The 17,974-nt window shown below is 40.6% G+C and overlaps 1 protein-coding gene across 1 annotated transcript in view; it reads left to right on the top strand.

Moving 5' to 3' along the window:
- LOC110532419 (bridge-like lipid transfer protein family member 3A) overlaps positions 1-17,974 on the top strand; it is a 61,495-nt gene that overhangs the window by 6,106 nt on the left and 37,415 nt on the right. Inside the window, exon 2 of the mRNA XM_090184830.1 lies at positions 16,641-16,803. Within this exon, the coding sequence (XP_090040956.1) occupies positions 16,641-16,803 (163 nt within the window). The remainder of the gene's footprint in view (positions 1-16,640; positions 16,804-17,974) is intronic.

Genomic DNA, 17,974 nt, shown 5'->3' with positions numbered 1-17,974 from the left:
CTGGAGCTCGCTCCACTTAGATTTTTTCCACTATTGAACACAGTATATTCCGTCTTAAATTTGATCGATTAGTTACTTGTTGTTTGAAATGTTTGGACCAAGTTAACAGGTAACTTATTAGATAATTTGTAGTCATGTTGGGCGAGTTGGAACCGGTGTTTTTCTGAATCAAACGCGCCAAATAAATTGACATTTTGGGGATATAAAAAAAAGGAGTTTATCGAACAAAAGGACCATTTGTGATGTTTCTGGGACATATTGGAGTGCCAACAGAAGAAGATCTTCAAAGGTAAAGCATGAATTATATCGTTATTTCTGACTTTCGTGTCGCACCTGCTTGGTTGAAATATGATTTTCATGTGTTTGTATGGTGGGGTGCTGTCCTCAGATAATCGCATGGTTTGCTTTCGCCGTAAAGCCTTTTTGAAATCTGACACGGTGGCTGGATTAACACCAAGTTAAGCTTTATTTCCGTGGATTGCACTTGTGATTTTATGAAAGTTAATATTTCTAATAATTTAATTTGAATTTCGCGCACTGCAATTTCAGCGGATGTTGTCGAAACGTTCCACTAGCCGTAACAGGTTAACAAAAAAGTAATGTACGCTACCGGTCAAAAGTTTTAGAACACCTACTCAAAAGGGTTTCTTTATTTTTACTATTTTCTACATTGTATAAAGTAGTGAAGACATAAACTATGAAATAACACATATTGAATTATGTAGTATAAAAAAGTGTTAAATAAATCAAAATATTGTAAATTTGAGTTTATTCAAGTAGCTAATATTTGCCTTGATGACAGCTTTGCACACTCTTGGCATTCTCTCAACCAGCTTCACAAAAATCACCTGGAATGCATTTCAATTAACAGGTGTGCCTTGTTAAAAGTTAATTTGTGGAATTTCTTTCCTTAATGTGTTTCAGCCAATCAGTTGTGTTGTGACAAGTTGGGGGGGTATACAGAAGATAGACCTAGTTGGTTAAAGATCAAGTCCATATTATGGCAAGAACAGCTCGAATAAGCAAAGAGAAACAACAGTCCATCATTACTTTAAGACATGAAGGTCAGTCAATACGGAACATTAAGAACTTTGAAAGTTTCTTCAAGTGCATTTGCAAAAACCATTAAAGCGCTATGATAAAACTGGCTCTCACGAGGACTGCAACAGGATTGGAAGACCCATAGTTATCTCTGCTGCAGAGGATACGTTCATTAGAGTTACCAGCCTCAGAAATTGTAGCCCAAATAAATGCTTCACAGAGTTCAAGTAACAGACACATCTCAACATCAACTGTTCAGAGGAGACTGTGTGAATCAGGCCTTCATGGTCAAATTGCTTCAAAGAAACCACTACTAAAGGACCTCAATAAGAAGAGACATGCTTAGGTCAAAGTTACACGAGCAATGGGTATTAGACAGGTGGAAATTTGTCCTTTGGTCTGGAGTCCAAATTGGAGATTTTTGGTTCCAACCTCTGTGTCTTTGTGAGACGCGGTGTGGGTGAACAGATGATCTCTGCATGTGTATTTCCCACCTTAAAGCACGAAGGAGGTCGTCTGATGGTGTGGGGGTACTTTGCTGGTGACACTGATTTATTTTGAATTCAAGGAACACTTAACCAGCATGGTTACCATAACATTCTGTGGTGATACACCATCCCATCTGGTTTGCGCTTAGTGGGGCTATCATTTGTTTTTCAATAAGACAATGACCCAACACACCTCCAGGCTGTGTAAGGGCTATTTTACCAAGAAGGAGAGCGATGGAGTGCTGCATCAGATGACCTGACCTCCACAATCCCCCTACCTCAACCAAATTGAGAAGGTTATGGATAAGTCGGACCACAGAGTGAAGGAAAAGCAGCCAACAAGTGCTCAGCATATGTGGGAACTCCAATAGTGTTGGGAAAGCATTCCAGGTGAAATTACTACATAATTCCATATGTGTTATTTCATAGTGTTGATGTCTTCACTATTATTCTACAATGTAGAAAATAGTAAAAATAAAGAAAAAACTTTGAATGAGTTTGTGTTCTAAAACTTTTGACCGGTAGTATATGTCATATAAAATATATTCACCCCACCCAGTATTGTAATCAAAACTTACTAGAAAGCATGTAGTCCTTGGCTCAGACAGTGTAGTAGTGTGGGCTCAATAGCATCTCATTAGTGTGCAAGATCTTGAGGATCAGTTGTACATGTGATGGAAGAATGCACTGTGCATGCAGAGGGTTGCAATTCCATTGAATTGGGGATAGTATAACCAAAATATGCCACAAGAAATAGAATTGCCTTATGCGTATCCCACAAAAAAGGTTCACTGTTATAACGTTTTTTGATGAATTTAAGCAAAATTCCCCAAATTCCCAAGCTTAACTTCCCATGGAAAAATTCCTTTTGCAACCCTAGTCCCACCCATCTCTTTAAGGAATCACATGTGAGGCCATGTGGTAAAATCTAAGTTTGTCACATGCACAAATAAATAGAAGGTGTAAACGGTACAGTGATAGTACTTGTTACATAGTGGCAATATCCAAAAATAGAAAGTGTCCAGATAAAAATAATTAATAAAATAATTTTTATCGTTATTAGATTACGCTTACCTGACACAATTGTCTAAATTGATGGGTCATGTGCAGGAAATGCTATAACCACCCCTCGCCCACATCTAGCTAAGTGAATGGGGCACTATTGTACATGTGTACTACATGTACACATGTTCATGAAATACAATAGAATCGAGGGCCGTAATCACCTCCAGACACACCTGCTAATTTGATGGGTCATGTAATAATCCAGCCAAAGTGGAGTCTTTTGTTTAGACATGTAGCTAGCTAGCTAGGTAGGTAGGTAGCTAAACAATGAACCGATGTAACCCCAACTCGTACTACTACCAATACAAACATTGCCAGTTGTAGTATGAATTTGCAGGTTGCTAAAGCTAACAAAATAGGTTCAATGTTAACTAGCTAACATTAGGCTATAACTAGCAATGCAGATACATTTCTGATTTGAATAATATTACTACACAGATCATACACATAATGTTAGCTCGTGAGCCAGCAAGCTAACGTTAGCTAGATAACTAAAAATACGCTTTAACTTGCAATAAATTACTTTGACAAAATTAGAAACTTAAATATGGAAAATGTAGCTAGACTGTTACATGAACGCTTCACGGCAGACTGGAACCATTTTTAACTCCGGTTCACACTGACCGTAGCGTGTGCAGAATGTAGCACATCACTTTTTCCTACTGATTTGTTGATAGCACCTGCTAAATTCAGGGCATCAATGTTGTTGAGAAAAGTAGCAAAAAAACTTTTTTGCTCGATGGCTAACGTTATATCTTTCAAAAACGGTGCGGTAGAAAGGACTGTCAACACATACTGTGAACAGCTCATGTTACAGTGCCTTGCGAAAGTATTCGGCCCCCTTGAACTTTGCGACCTTTTGCCACATTTCAGGCTTCAAACATAAAGATATAAAACTGTATTTTTTTGTGAAGAATCAACAACAAGTGGGACACAATCATGAAGTGGAACGACATTTATTGGATATTTCAAACTTTTTTAACAAATCAAAAACTGAAAAATTGGGCGTGCAAAATTATTCAGCCCCTTTACTTTCAGTGCAGCAAACTCTCTCCAGAAGTTCAGTGAGGATCTCTGAATGATCCAATGTTGACCTAAATGACTAATGATGATAAATACAATCCACCTGTGTGTAATCAAGTCTCCGTATAAATGCACCTGCACTGTGATAGTCTCAGAGGTCCGTTAAAAGCGCAGAGAGCATCATGAAGAACAAGGAACACACCAGGCAGGTCCGAGATACTGTTGTGAAGAAGTTTAAAGCCGGATTTGGATACTACAAAAAGATTTCCCAAGCTTTAAACATCCCAAGGAGCACTGTGCAAGCGATAATATTGAAATGGAAGGAGTATCAGACCACTGCAAATCTACCAAAACCTGGCCGTCCCTCTAAACTTTCAGCTCATACAAGGAGAAGACTGATGAGAGATGCAGCCAAGAGGCCCATGATCACTCTGGATGAACTGCAGAGATCTACAGCTGAGGTGGGAGACTCTGTCCATAGGACAACAATCAGTCGTATATTGCACAAATCTGGCCTTTATGGAAGAGTGGCAAGAAGAAAGCCATTTCTTAAAGATATCCATAAAAAGTGTCATTTAAAGTTTGCCACAAGCCACCTGGGAGACACACCAAACATGTGGAAGAAGGTGCTCTGGTCAGATGAAACCAAAATTGAACTTTTTGGCAACAATGCAAAACGTTATGTTTGGCGTAAAAGCAACACAGCTGAACACACCATCCCCACTGTCAAACATGGTGGTGGCAGCATCATGGTTTGGACCTGCTTTTCTTCAGCAGGGACAGGGAAGATGGTTAAAATTGATGGGAAGATGGATGGAGCCAAATACAGGACCATTCTGGAAGAAAACCTGATGGAGTCTGCAAAAGACCTGAGACTGGGACGGAGATTTGTCTTCCAACAAGACAATGATCCAAAACATAAAGCAAAATCTACAATGGAATGGTTCAAAAATAAACATATCCAGGTGTTAGAATGGCCAAGTCAAAGTCCAGACCTGAATCCAATCGAGAATCTGTGGAAAGAACTGAAAACTGCTGTTCACAAATGCTCTCCATCCAACCTCACTGAGCTCGAGCTGTTTTGCAAGGAGGAATGGGAAAAAATGTCAGTCTCTCGATGTGCAAAACTGATAGAGACATACCCCAAGCGACTTACAGCTGTAATCGCAGCAAAAGGTGGCGCTACAAAGTATTAACTTAAGGGGGCTGAATAATTTTGCACGCCCAATTTTTCAGTTTTTGATTTGTTAAAAAAATGTGAAATATCCAATAAATGTCGTTCCACTTCATGATTGTGTCCCACTTGTTGTTGATGCTTCACAAAAAAATACAGTTTTATATCTTTATGTTTGAAGCCTGAAATGTGGCAAAAGGTCGCAAAGTTCAAGGGGGCCGAATACTTTCGCAAGGCACTGTATATACAGAAGCGAGCTACATGGCAGACCAATCCAAACTCCTCTCCCGGCATGTACAGCCCATACATTATCTTTGCCAATTATGGCTAGTGGGAAGGTTCCTTTCTTTTTCCATGGCTAAACCAACTAGGCTCGTAATTTAACAATTTTATTTGTATTTATGGATTAAATACATGTTTGTTATTAAGGCACATAAAAGTTCACATGTTCCTGAAGGCATTTCTGCCAAAAACAGATATAGTGACATACGACTAGTTTCCTGAAACAAGTCACAAATGTGAACACTTTTGGAGATGTTGATCTTGGGATGTTTAAAGGGGCATATACAGAATTTACATGAGCCAAGTGATTACTGAGCAATTTATTTCAACCAATGGACGTTTAAAAGATAAGGTAATTGACAATAAATAATTAAAACAACAAAAACTAAATTGAACCCAATTCAGAACAATTGCCTTTTTGAGTGGATGTTGGAGATATACTTGTTGAATGGATGCACTGAAATGATCCGAAAACAAAAACAGGATACTGAAACATTTTATATTTTGGCATCTTTAAAGGTAGACTCAGCGGCTAATTGGCGGGTGGGTTTGGCTTTTGAAAAACTGGGTCAGCTGTTATGTTGCTATGCTTCTCACTGAAACTGTCATTCTTTGTATGTTTCAGCAAGGAAATAAAGTTTCTGCCTTGTATAAATGTGTGGCCACAGTATACACGATTTTTCTCCAGCCAAGCCCTCAACACAATTGATTCAAACTAATTACATTTATACATTTATACAATTATGATATTTAATCTAGACTGGGGACTTCAAAAGAAACGCAACATAAAATTGAGTTATGCCTAATATGGAAATTCATATTATTTTTCCAAAATGAATAATTGTTAACTGACACCTCAAAGCCATGCATGCATGAAGCCTTGACCTGGTGCACATTTCTCTGTCCTCAGTTTGATTAAAGGCCTCAATCTGTCTTTTTGCCTTGTAACTGATGGCTTCTAGAAAGAGAGAAGGAACAACACATGATCAAGATGAGTAGCTACTAGTTTACAGCAATGAAAGATCGAATTGTTGCAAAGATTAGGGAAATCATTACTTAGCTAGCTATTACAATAATTGCACAAAAATATAATAGCTAATATCATGTCTAGATAAGCGCCAGTCAGTGACACAAACATAGTGAAGCCGGTATCAACAAAATGTGTTTCTTTCTATCCCATAAAACATGACATTGCTAACTAGGCATCAATTAGCTAACACTATTTTAAAATGTCCGGTGAGTGTTTAACTTATTACAACTTTGGTAGGTAGCTAGATAGATGGCTTGGTTTCCATTTTCCAACAAATCTTTCTAATCCCCTTGATTGGACGTCAACGGTGACTGGTCTTGGAACTTATGTGTTCCCCAGAAACGACTTCTGGGGAACTGTTTGCCGCAAGTGGCAATAAATATTGTTGCCACAGATTCAAATAGAATATTGAGAGAATTGTTTGCTAGAAAATAGACTCTGGGTGAACTGTTTGCCTCTAGTGGCAATAAATATTATGGTTGCCAAAGGCTTGCTGCAGATTCACCACTAGTGGCAAACATTTACAAACTTCTGGCAACATTTTGTGGCACACTATTTAGTTTGCAGCAAGTTTGCCACAAACTTGTGGGAAGTTTGCCACAACAAATACATTTTTGTACACAACAATATGTATTGCAATTCTCACGATTTGATATGTATTGTGATTTGATAGTGATTTTCATTGCAATTAGATTTCAACATATTGTTCACCATAAGGCTCCTGAGTGGCGCAGCGGCTAAGGCACTGCATCTCAGTGTTAGAGGCATCACTACATATGGCATTGATTGGGAGTCCCATAGGGCGGTGCACAATTGGCCCAGCGTCGTCAAGGCTTGGGGAGGGTTTAGCTGGGGTAGGCTGGGGTATTTGATGTCACAGTGTCTAATTGTTTTCTCCCTGCCATACAGAGGAGCTGAAGCTGGGTATGCATCAGTATTTTGATTTGGGTATCAGACTTTCTGTGTAAGATTAGATTGGGGCAGGGGTATTCAAGTTTCTTATCTACCTGATAGGCTGCATCCCACTTACTGAAGCCATTACGTAGTCACTTGTCTTTAAATGTAGTCTACAGCTGCACACCTTTGAATTTTGAGTTGTGTAAAAGCGTGAAGCTTTTATTTGCAGCAATATTGGTTTGTGCCTAGGTCTCTGACTGTCCTGTGTTTTTTAATGCCTGGCAAATTGTCAATCACTGTCAGTAAGGGCAGGGTGTTTTGTGTTGAAATGTGATGAGCTCATTCAGCTGTATGGGGAAAAGGCTAAGACTGGAGAGTGTGGTGTTTTTGTTCATAAGACATTGGCCTATTTCCAGTGTGTCAGTCTGACACATTTTGGCTTTGCTCTGTTAGTCCGTTGTGGTGACTGTTGAATAAATGAGAAAGATTGCGTACTAGATGGGAGGAGGTGAATGAGCCAATTCGCAATGGCATTGAGAACATCTAGCCTCTGGATTGCATGCTGACAAATGTTACCCTTAAACATCCTTAATTCTCTCTCCGTTATGGGACAAAATAAATGAGGATAATTTAAGGGCATGGTCTATTCATTGCTACTGCTTTGGTGATTATAGGACATTTTATTCAGACTTTGGAGTAGCTTAGTGATTTATTTAATCAAAGAAGCAACGTTGTTTTAGACTAGCTTATTTTTATGGGGAAATCTCTTCTGTTCTCTTTGAATACTCTCTTTGGGAGTGCATTAGTATGACTCATTGCCTGCATTGGGCTATTGTTTGACTGTTTCCTTCGCCCCTCCTTGCATACACATTTATATTAAAGGCTTGTCAGAAAACATACCTCTCTCGGAGTGTTACCACCTCACAAAGAGACTACTTTGTGTAATAGTTAGCGTGGCTGGCTGTTTCAGTCCTGTAAGTGTGAGGAAGATGCAGATGCCATGTTTGAGCTTGTCTTTGGTCACTCAGTCCCATTATACCCACTCAGCAACTCCCCTGCCTCTGGCTTCAAAACTCCCCTTCACTCCAGTAGCGTTGTTGATGTGGCCCTGCTTTGTTGGTAGTGTTGGGAATTGCCAGGGACCTTACTATACAATATTATCATGATACAATATGTATTGCGATTGTCACGATTCTATACATATTGTGATTCAATTTTGCGATTTGATGTTCCAAACCAAGGTAACACGCACACCTTTAGCCAACCAATCAAATTGTGTGGACAATATGTAATTTGGAGATTGTTTGCACATTGGGAAAATGTCGGCGAGACATTAGAATAAAATGTTGATGTCTGGCCAACCTGTAAACGATGTAGAACTGCGGAATTTACAATGTAGGTATTCTACATACATCTGCAAGACGTCTTGCCAATAAGCAACACTGTCTTAACGGCATCTTCCAGATTAGTATCCTGTATACATTGTGCCAATGTTGGGCAGACCTATGTGTGCTATCTGGGAACATTGCTTATGTCTGCTGCAGAGAGAGGAGAGGACACTATTTGTTGGCCTACCAGAGTGGAGGTCAACAACACTGCAGAATATTCTGTCATGTTCAATTTCACCCACTCAATCCCTTCCCTCTCTCACGCAATCTTGGTTCTTCCACTTGGCAGAATGACAATAGAACCAAATCACCAGGCTCACCCAAGCGCAGGACACGTCACTGCTAGAGGCAGGCTCTGTGACTGAGATGACCAGGAGCTCAGGAGCCCTGTCTGTGCTCTGAATAACAGATAAGACTGGGAGATAACGTCTTGGCCTATTCTACCAAATCTAGGTCCTATGTTGTGGCAGAAGGCTGATGGAAATAGAACATTCCTCAGCAATCTTTCTTGTGTCTTCAAACCAAAGGATTATAAATATTTCCCTGGATTTTACATTGGGCCAGTGAGCGACAAGCGTCCAGGGAAACACTGAGTTGTGCTGTAAAGCTTAACCCCCAGGGAGTCTTTGTGGTCTCCATGGGGTTTTCCATCAGTCGCGTAGACAGCAAGAAAGAACTCTCCGGGAAAAAGAATGGTGGAGGGGTATGTTTCATGATTAACAACTCATGGTGTGATTGTGGTAGCGTACTGGAACTCAAGTCCCTTTTGTTCTCCTGATCTGGAATACCTCACCATAAAATGCCGACCGCATTACCTCCCGAGATGATAATTTTTTGGTCAGCATCACTGCCGTGTATATTCCCTACAAGCCGACACTGCGAAGGCTCAATGAACTACACTGCAAACTGGAAACCGCACATCTTGAGGTTGTATTTATTGCAGCTGGGACTTTAATAAACTCAATCTGAAAAAAATGCTACTGAAATTCTATCAACACATCTCCTTCTGCTTCACGTGCTACACGACTCTGGACCATTGCTACTCTCCCTTCTGGAACAGCTACAAGGCTCTCCCCCACCCTCCCTTTAGCAAATCGGATCACGCCTCCATTCTGCTCCTCCCCTACCTATAGGCAGAAACTTAAGCAGGAAGCAGCCGTGGTAAGGACTGTTCAACATTGGTCTAACCAATCAAAATCCATGCTTCAAGATTGTTTTGATCACACGGACTGGGAAATATTCCGGGTCACCTCTGAGAATAGTATCGACATATACACTGACTTTGTGACTGTGTTCATCAGGAAGTGCATAGAGGATGTTGTTCCCACTGTGACAATTAGAACTTATCCAAACCAAAAACCGTGGATAGATGTCAGCATTTGCGCAAAACTAAAGGAACGAACCACCTCATTTAACTACAGCAAGGTGACTGGGAACACGGATGTGTACAGTAGGGTTGGGCGATATGGACAAAATATCATATTACAATTTTTTTGAGGGTATTTTACATTTTTGAATAATAAATGCTTTCTGAGTATCTCATGACCCTAGGGTGGCAACACAAATTATAAGTGATTTCAATAGGGCTTTCTCCATTTATACTATTCAATCCAACTCTAACCAAAAATAATTTTCAGCATTTTCATACATTTCTGCATTTCCTTCACTTTTATCATAATCTCCATACTGTGTCACGCAGCATGGTATGGGCAAAAAATCTAGGCGTAGTTAATTGGTGTTGGAATCATGAAAAATAATGATTATTCTAATTCTATAGTTGGAATATAGTGGGCAGCACCTTGAATACATTGTTTGACCTGACAACGAATGAATAAGCCAGTGAGAAGTTATTGACAGGGTAGGAACCAAAGTGTTGGTCAGCGTTTCCAGGTGACCCTAATTAGATGTTACATTTAATGTTTTCTTACTTCATGTAGCTAGCTAGTTAACCAACATATTCATGCTTTGCCTATTCCTCTCTGACAAGTTATCGTTGCACAAACATGCTTATAAAGGCCTATACCAGCACTGGTACCAGGCAGTATAAGCTAACTAGCTACGTTTGCTCTGACTCTCAGTACATTTAGTTTAGCCAGCTAACTAGCGATTAGCGGCTAACACAAAAGGCAAACTATTAAACAGTAGTGTTCAGTCAATAAGATACACAAACTAATAGTGTAATTATAGAACACTTGTGGAAAACAGCATGTCACCAACATTGTTGCATCATTTGATCTTGCAGAGTGAATGGCAAGTGCTTGTAACTCTGGTCGTGGAACTGCTCTCTTCTTGAGTGACGGGGCAAGGCTTGGTGTGGTTAGCGGCATGCAGAGGGAGAGACTACTCAAGTAGCAAAAAAGTCAAATATAAAAACAGACATTTTACATCCTGGAGTTGCTTATCACATTTAACAAATCAAACATATACAAATACCATTATAGAAGGTAAAGTAAAAACTCCAACCGGTCTGTGCATAAATACCGGTATATTGTAAAATACGGTATACAGCCCAGCCCTAGTGTACAAACCAGCTATGACTTCCGTAAAGCAATCGGAGGCAAAACGACCGTACGGGGACAAAGTGGAGTCACAATTCAATGGCTCAGACACGACGTACAGTGCATTCAGAAGGGATTCATACCCCTTGACGTTACAGCCTTATTCTAAAATTGATTAAATGTATTACTTTTTCTCATCCGTCTATGCACAATACCCCATAATGACCAAGTAAAAATAGGTTTTTAGAAATGTTCACAAATGTATTATCAAATAAACTGAAATACCTTATTTACATAAGTATTCAGACCCTTTGCTATGAGACACGAATTTGAGCTCAGGTGCATCCTGTTTCCATTGATCATCCTTGAGATGTTTCTACAACATGATCGGAGTCCACCTGTGGTAAATTCAATTGTGTATATAAGGTCCCATAGTTGACAGTGCATGTCAGAGCAAAAACCAAGCCACTATGCAGAAATCATTTAATTTATCAGCCATTTCCTGGTTGATAAAATTGTAATAGTTTGCCTAATTTCAGTTTACTGTTGAAGTCAGAGGTTTACATATACTTAGGTTGGAGTCATTAAAACTAGTTTTTCAACCACTCCACACATTTCTTGTTAACAAACTATAGTTTTGGCAAGTCGTTTAGGACATTTACTTCGTTCGAGACACAAGTAATTTTCCCAACAATTGTTTACAGACACATTATTTCACATATAAGTTAAATAATCTATCATAATTCCAGTGGGTCAGAAGTTTACATACACTAAATGAAATTATGTCATGGCTTTAGAAGCTTCTGACAGGCTAATTGACATCATTTGAGTCAATTGGAGGTGTACCTGTGGATTTATTTCAAGGCCTACCTTCAAACTCCGTGTCTCTTTGCTTGACATCATGGGAAAACCTAAAGAAATCAGCCAAGACAAAAAATTGTAGACCTCCACAAGTCTGGTTCATCCTTGGGAGCAATTTCCAAACGCCTGAAGGTACCACGTTCATCTGTACAAACAATAGTATGCAAGTATAAACACCATGGGACCACGCAGCCGTCATACCGCTCAGGAAGGAGACACTTTCTGTCTCCTAGAGATGAACGTACTTTGGTACGAAAAGTGCGAATCAATCCCAGAACAACAGCAAAGGACCTTGTGAAGATGCTGGAGGAAACGGATACAAAAGTATCTATATCCACAGTAAAACGAGTCCTATATCGACATAACCTGAAAGGCCGCTCAGCAAGGAAGAAACCACTGCTCCACAACGGCCATAAAAAAGCCAGACTAAGGTTTGCAACTGCACATGGGGACAAAGATTGTACTTTTTGGAGAAATGTCCTCTGTTCTGATGAAACAAAAATAACTGTTTGGACATAATGGCCATCGTTATGTTTGGAGGAAAAAGGGGGATGCTTGCAAGCCAAAGAACACTATCCCAACCATGAAGAATGTGGGTGGCAGCATCATGTTGTGGGGCTGTTTTGCTGCAGGAGGGACTGGTGCACTTCACAAAATAGATGGCATCATGAGGAAGGAAAATTATGTGGCTGTATTGAAACAACATCTCAAGACATCAGTCAGGAAGTTAAAGCTTGGTTGCAAATGTGTCTTCCAAATGGACAATGACCCCAAGCATGCTTCCAAAGTTGTGGCAAAATGGCTTAAGGATAACAAAGTCAAATTTGTGGGCAGAACTGAAAAAGTGTGTGAGAGCAAGGAGGCCTACAAACCTGACTCAGTTACACCAGCTCTGTCAGGAGGAATGGGCCAAAATTCACCCAATTTATTGTGGGAAGCTTGTGGAAGGCTACCTGAAATATTTGACCCAAGCTAAACAATGTAAAGGCAATGCTAACAAATAGCAATTGAGTGTATGTAAACTTCTGACCCACTGGGAATGTGATGAGAGAAATAAAAGCTGAAATAAATAATTCTCTCTACTATTATTCTGACATTTCACATTCTTAAAATAAAGTGGTGATCTTAACTGACATAAGACAGGGAATTTGTACTAGGATTAAATGTCAGGAATTGTGAAAACTGAGTTTAAATGTATTTGGCTAAGGTGTATGTAAACTTCCGACTTTAACTGTACTATATAGTATATGTGTGACTCATTTTTGATTTAGAATAGACCATTATCATGCAGCTGTATCAAAACAGGGGCAGCGGGAGAAAATACATGTCATCTATGCACTTAAGTAGTGAATGGAGGATGCTTTTCCACACGTTTTTTTTATGCCAGCCAGATAGTCTATACTGCTGTTGTAAGTACAGTGGGGAGAACAAGTATTTGATACACTGCCGAATTTTGCAGGTTTTCCTACTTACAAAGCAGGTCGAGGTCTGTAATTGTTTGATCATAGGTACACTTCAGTTGTGAGAGACGGAATCTAAAACAAAAATCCAGAAAATCACATTGTATGATTTTTAAATAATTAGCATTTTATTGCATGACATAAGTATTTGATACATCAGGAAAGCATAACTTAATATTTGGTACAGAAACCTTTGTTTGCAATTACAGAGATCATACGTTTTCTGTAGTTCTTGACCAGGTTTGCACACACTGCAGCAGGTATTTTGGCCCACTCCTCCATACAGACCTTCTCCAGATCCTTCAGGTTTCGGGGCTGTCGCTGGGCAATACAGACCTTCAGCTCCCTCCAAATATTTTCTATTGGGTTTAGGTCTGGAGACTGGCTAGGCCACTCCAGGACCTTGAGATGCTTCTTACGGAGCCACTCCTTAGTTGCCCTGGCTGTGTGTTTCGGGTCGTGGTCATGCTGGAAGACCCAGCCACGACCCATCTTCAATGCTCTTACTGAGGGAAGGAAGTTGTTGGCCAAGATCTCGCGATAAATGGCCCCATCCATCCTCCCCTCAATACGGTGCAGTTGTCCTGTCCCCTGAAAAGCATCCCCAAAGAATGATGTTTCCACCATGCTTCATTGTTGGGATGGTGTTCTTGGGTGTTCTTGGGGTTGTACTCATCCTCATCATCCTTCTTCTTCCTCCAAACACGGCGAGTGGAGTTTAGACCATAAAGCTCTATTTTTGTCTCATCAGACCACATGACTTTCTCCCATTGCCCCAGACCGATGGTGATTTGACCGTCATCTTGAATTTCTTCCATTTTCTAATAATTGCGCCAACAGTTGTTGCCTTCTCACCAAGCTGCTTGCCTATTGTCCTATAGCCCATCCCAGCCTTGTGCAGGTCTACAATTTTATCCCTGATGTCCTTACACAGCTCGCTGGTCTTGGCCATTGTGGAGAGGTTGGAGTCTGTTTGATTGAGTGTGTGGACAGGTGTCTTTTATACAGGTAACGAGTTCAAAGAGGTGCAGTTAATACAGATAATGAGTGGAGAACAGGGGGGCTTCTTAAAGAAAAACTAACAGGTCTGTGAGAGCCGCAATTCTTACTGGTTGGTAGGTGATCAAATACTTATGTCATGCAATAATATGCAAATTAATTACTTAAAAAGCATACAATGTGATTTTCTGGATTTTTGTTGTAGATTCTGTCTCTCACGGTTGAAGTGTACCTATGATAAAAATTACAGAGCTCTACATGCTTTGTAAGTAGGAAAACCTGCTAAATCGGCAGTGGATCAAATACTTGTTCTCCCCACTGTATAAGCAATGTGCCTAATATTAGGGTTGAGAAATACTAGGTTGAGAAATAAATATAGTAGGCCTAGCCTATAGAAAGCTGATGGGATCTTTGTCCTTTTTTTAGCGGCCATCACTCTGTTTTCTCCCGCAATTACATGTAGTGTTTGATTAGATTTTCGATTACATGAAAATCCTCAGCAATCTGCAAACAATACCCCATAATGACAAAGCGAAAACTGGTTTTTAGAAAATTTTGCAAATGTATTACAAATAAAAAACAGATACCTTATTTGAATTAGTACCATGATAGTCTGTGTGGTGTTCCAGACTACAGCCTATCAGGGTTCAATTCCATTTAAATTCTAGTCAATTCAGGAAGTACACTGAAATTCCAATTCTCCTCAGTGATTTTTCATTGGGAAAAATTGGATTTTGGTTTACTTCCTGAATTTAGGTTATCGTAATTGAAATGGAATTGACCCCAACCCTTCAGGCTATTCTTTATTATTTTCACCGCTCTTAAAGGATAGAAATACCATATTAAAATGCAAACGCAGTATTGTTAAAAGGGTTGAATCCCCAGGACATGTTGGATCCTGTGTGAGCTGTTTTGAATGAGGAATGTCTTTTATTTTCTTCTCATTATTGAGCAGGGTTAGTGTACACATAAAAGCTACTGGGTGTGCAGGCTTTTGCCCAGCCCTGCTTTAAAGGCTGGAACAAAACCCTGCATACCCTGTAGGTCTTCAGGAGGAGGCTTGGGCACCTCCCTGGTGAATGTCTATTTTCAGTCTTGGACATTTCATCATAGGGTGCTAAAGTGGTCTGTAGGTGTGTTGGGTGGATTGAAAGTGCTCCCTCAGGGAGAGAGAGGTTCCAGGCTGTGTGCACTCAGTGGAACAAGGTTCTGAGTGCACAGGCCTAGTCATAGTAGAGTAGCTTTAATCTCATTACAGCAGTCTAGTCAATGACCTGACCAGTATTGCGACTGAGATAGAGGTATGGTTGAGGGGTGGAGTGGTTCACCTGTTCACCTTATAGCTTAGCGCTCATTAATGTGGGCTGGTTAACCTCGTATAACACTGTTCTTTACAGCTAATGACTGGTAATAGTCAAGCTCCTTTACTGGAAGGCTAATTCAAATCTTGTTGGACTGAGGTTGATGCTTTACTCTGATGGTATCTCAGCTTTTCAAATGAAGCCCTCTCGTTAAAGGAATTCTGAGACTTGCTACATACCAAAGGCAGCACTAGGCTACTAGAAAAGCCCCTGACAACACCATCTTGAACCAGTGTCTCACTTGTCTCAGTAGCATTACAATATGTTACCCAGACAGTGTACTGGTGAGTCAGTCCAGCACTAGAGTCAGACCTCTTGTGTATTGGCATTTAGCTCTGTCACCACCAGCCAAAGCCCAAGAAACACCAGCCTTTGTGTTGGAGTCTGAAATGTCAGGTTTTAGTTAGACGAATGAGTGTGGAGTAAAGGTCATAATTTTCCAGTCATGGTGAGTGTGGTAGATTTGAACTATAAATGGTCTGTTTGTTGCCTCATCATTTTTTCAGAATATGTTACAGCTAGCCTAACACCACTGCTGTTTCACTATGGTAGGTTTTGCTCTGGCAAATGACTCAGCAGTTCATTTTTAGCTCTAGTGGAGGGTAAGGTCAATGAAGCCAGATGGGGAAAGTCCTATGGTGGGAATCTGGCAAAGACACAGTCTGTACTGCAGCCTGGGATTCAATTCAATTCATGCCTACAGCATGAAGCTCACAATTGCATCTCACTGCCAATATCACTGCAAAAAGCCGACCTTGGTCAGGCTAGCATCTAATTTTAACCTCATTTACACTGTCCTCATATAGCCTCCGAACCCTCGTAAACCACACATGCATGACGTGTAAACTATTTTGGTGATCAGTCTGGTTTTTATGCCATGTTCTTATGCCATCTAAGTGACTCAAACATTATAACAAAATCAATGGGGTCTCCATGCTGACAGTTAGTACAGCATGTCCAGGTTTCATGGTAGAGTTAGTACAGCATGTCCAGGTTTCATGGTAGAGTTAGTACAGCATGTCCAGGTTTGATGGTTTCTTGAACTTACCCCTCTCTCATTCCTTTGTATGAAGGTTCACCAAGAACCTGTCTCCAGACAAGATAAACCTGAGCACACTGAAGGGCGAGGGTCAGCTGTCCAACCTGGAGCTGGATGAGGAGGTGCTGCAGAACATGCTGGACCTGCCTACCTGGTTGGCTGTCACCCGGGTCTACTGCAACAAGGCTGCAATCAGGGTGAGACAACTGTGTTATTCTTTTTATTTTCTCTGCAACTCCCCAACGGGCTCGGGAGGCGAAGGTCCAGTCATGCGTACTCCGAAACATGACCCGCCAAACCATGCGTCTTAACCTGGTAGCCAGCCGCACCAATGTGTCGGAGGAAACACCGTTCAACTGGTGACAGAGGTCAGCCTGCAGGCGCCCGGCCCGCCACAAGAGTCGTAGAGCGCGATAAGCCAAGTAAAGCCCCCCGGCCAAACCCTCTCCTAACCCTGACAATGCTGGGCCAATTGTGCGCCGCCCTATGGGACTCCCGATTACAGCCGGTTGTGATACAGCTCGGGATCGAACCCGGGTCTGTAGTGACGCCTCTAGTACTGCGATACAGTGCCTTAGACCGCTTGTGTTATTCTTATAATAATCCATGTCTTTCCCCGATGACAATGGCTGTGTACAGATAAGAAAGAGTGTTCCAGAATTATGTCACTGCATTAATTTAGTAGTTTAAGGTCAGTGTTCTTTCAGCAGCGGTGGAAAAGATAGTGTGGTGGACAGCGTGGTAGTGGACGTGGCCAACTGCACAGTCTCTGACCAAAGATTTTAAAGGCCCTCCTCTTTTCCTCTTTGCTGCAGACATTTTGCTGTTTCAAAGCACATTTCTGCAATTCTACACATTTTGCAATGGGGCGGAGAGAAAATGTCTCAGTTTTAAAGCTAGTTTCCTGTAATTCTACACATTTTGTCATGGGGCAGAGGGGATAAAAATCAGTTTTAAAGCAAATTTCCTGCAATTCTATACATTTTGCCATGGCTTATGCCGTGTTCTTGTGCTATCTGAGTGTCTCAAACATTATAACAAAATCAGTGGGGGCTCCATGCCATAAAAGTTTGGGAATTTTAGATTCTCTCTGACTCCTAGTTTTTATTGATGATTGCTAGTTCTCAAATATGATCTTATTTAAAAAATATTTAGCTCTTTTATCATTTCTACATACTTTATATCTGGTTTTAGTTGTCTAAGTTTAACTGACAATGTTTTACCATCCCAATTTTTTTCATATTTCTTGGCGGCAACTATTTAGCAGCGAGGGCCCGCCACTGCTAAATGAATATAGGGGAAACACTTGATCATATTTGCTGACCAATGGCAGATTAATATGAAAGCATTAAATCACGACCAGGCAAA

This window comes from Oncorhynchus mykiss, chromosome 9 (genome assembly GCF_057628025.1).
Source record: "Oncorhynchus mykiss isolate SJ-2025 chromosome 9, ASM5762802v1, whole genome shotgun sequence".
Taxonomy (NCBI): Eukaryota; Metazoa; Chordata; class Actinopteri; order Salmoniformes; family Salmonidae; genus Oncorhynchus; species Oncorhynchus mykiss.
This window is presented reverse-complemented; position numbering and strand designations above follow the sequence as displayed.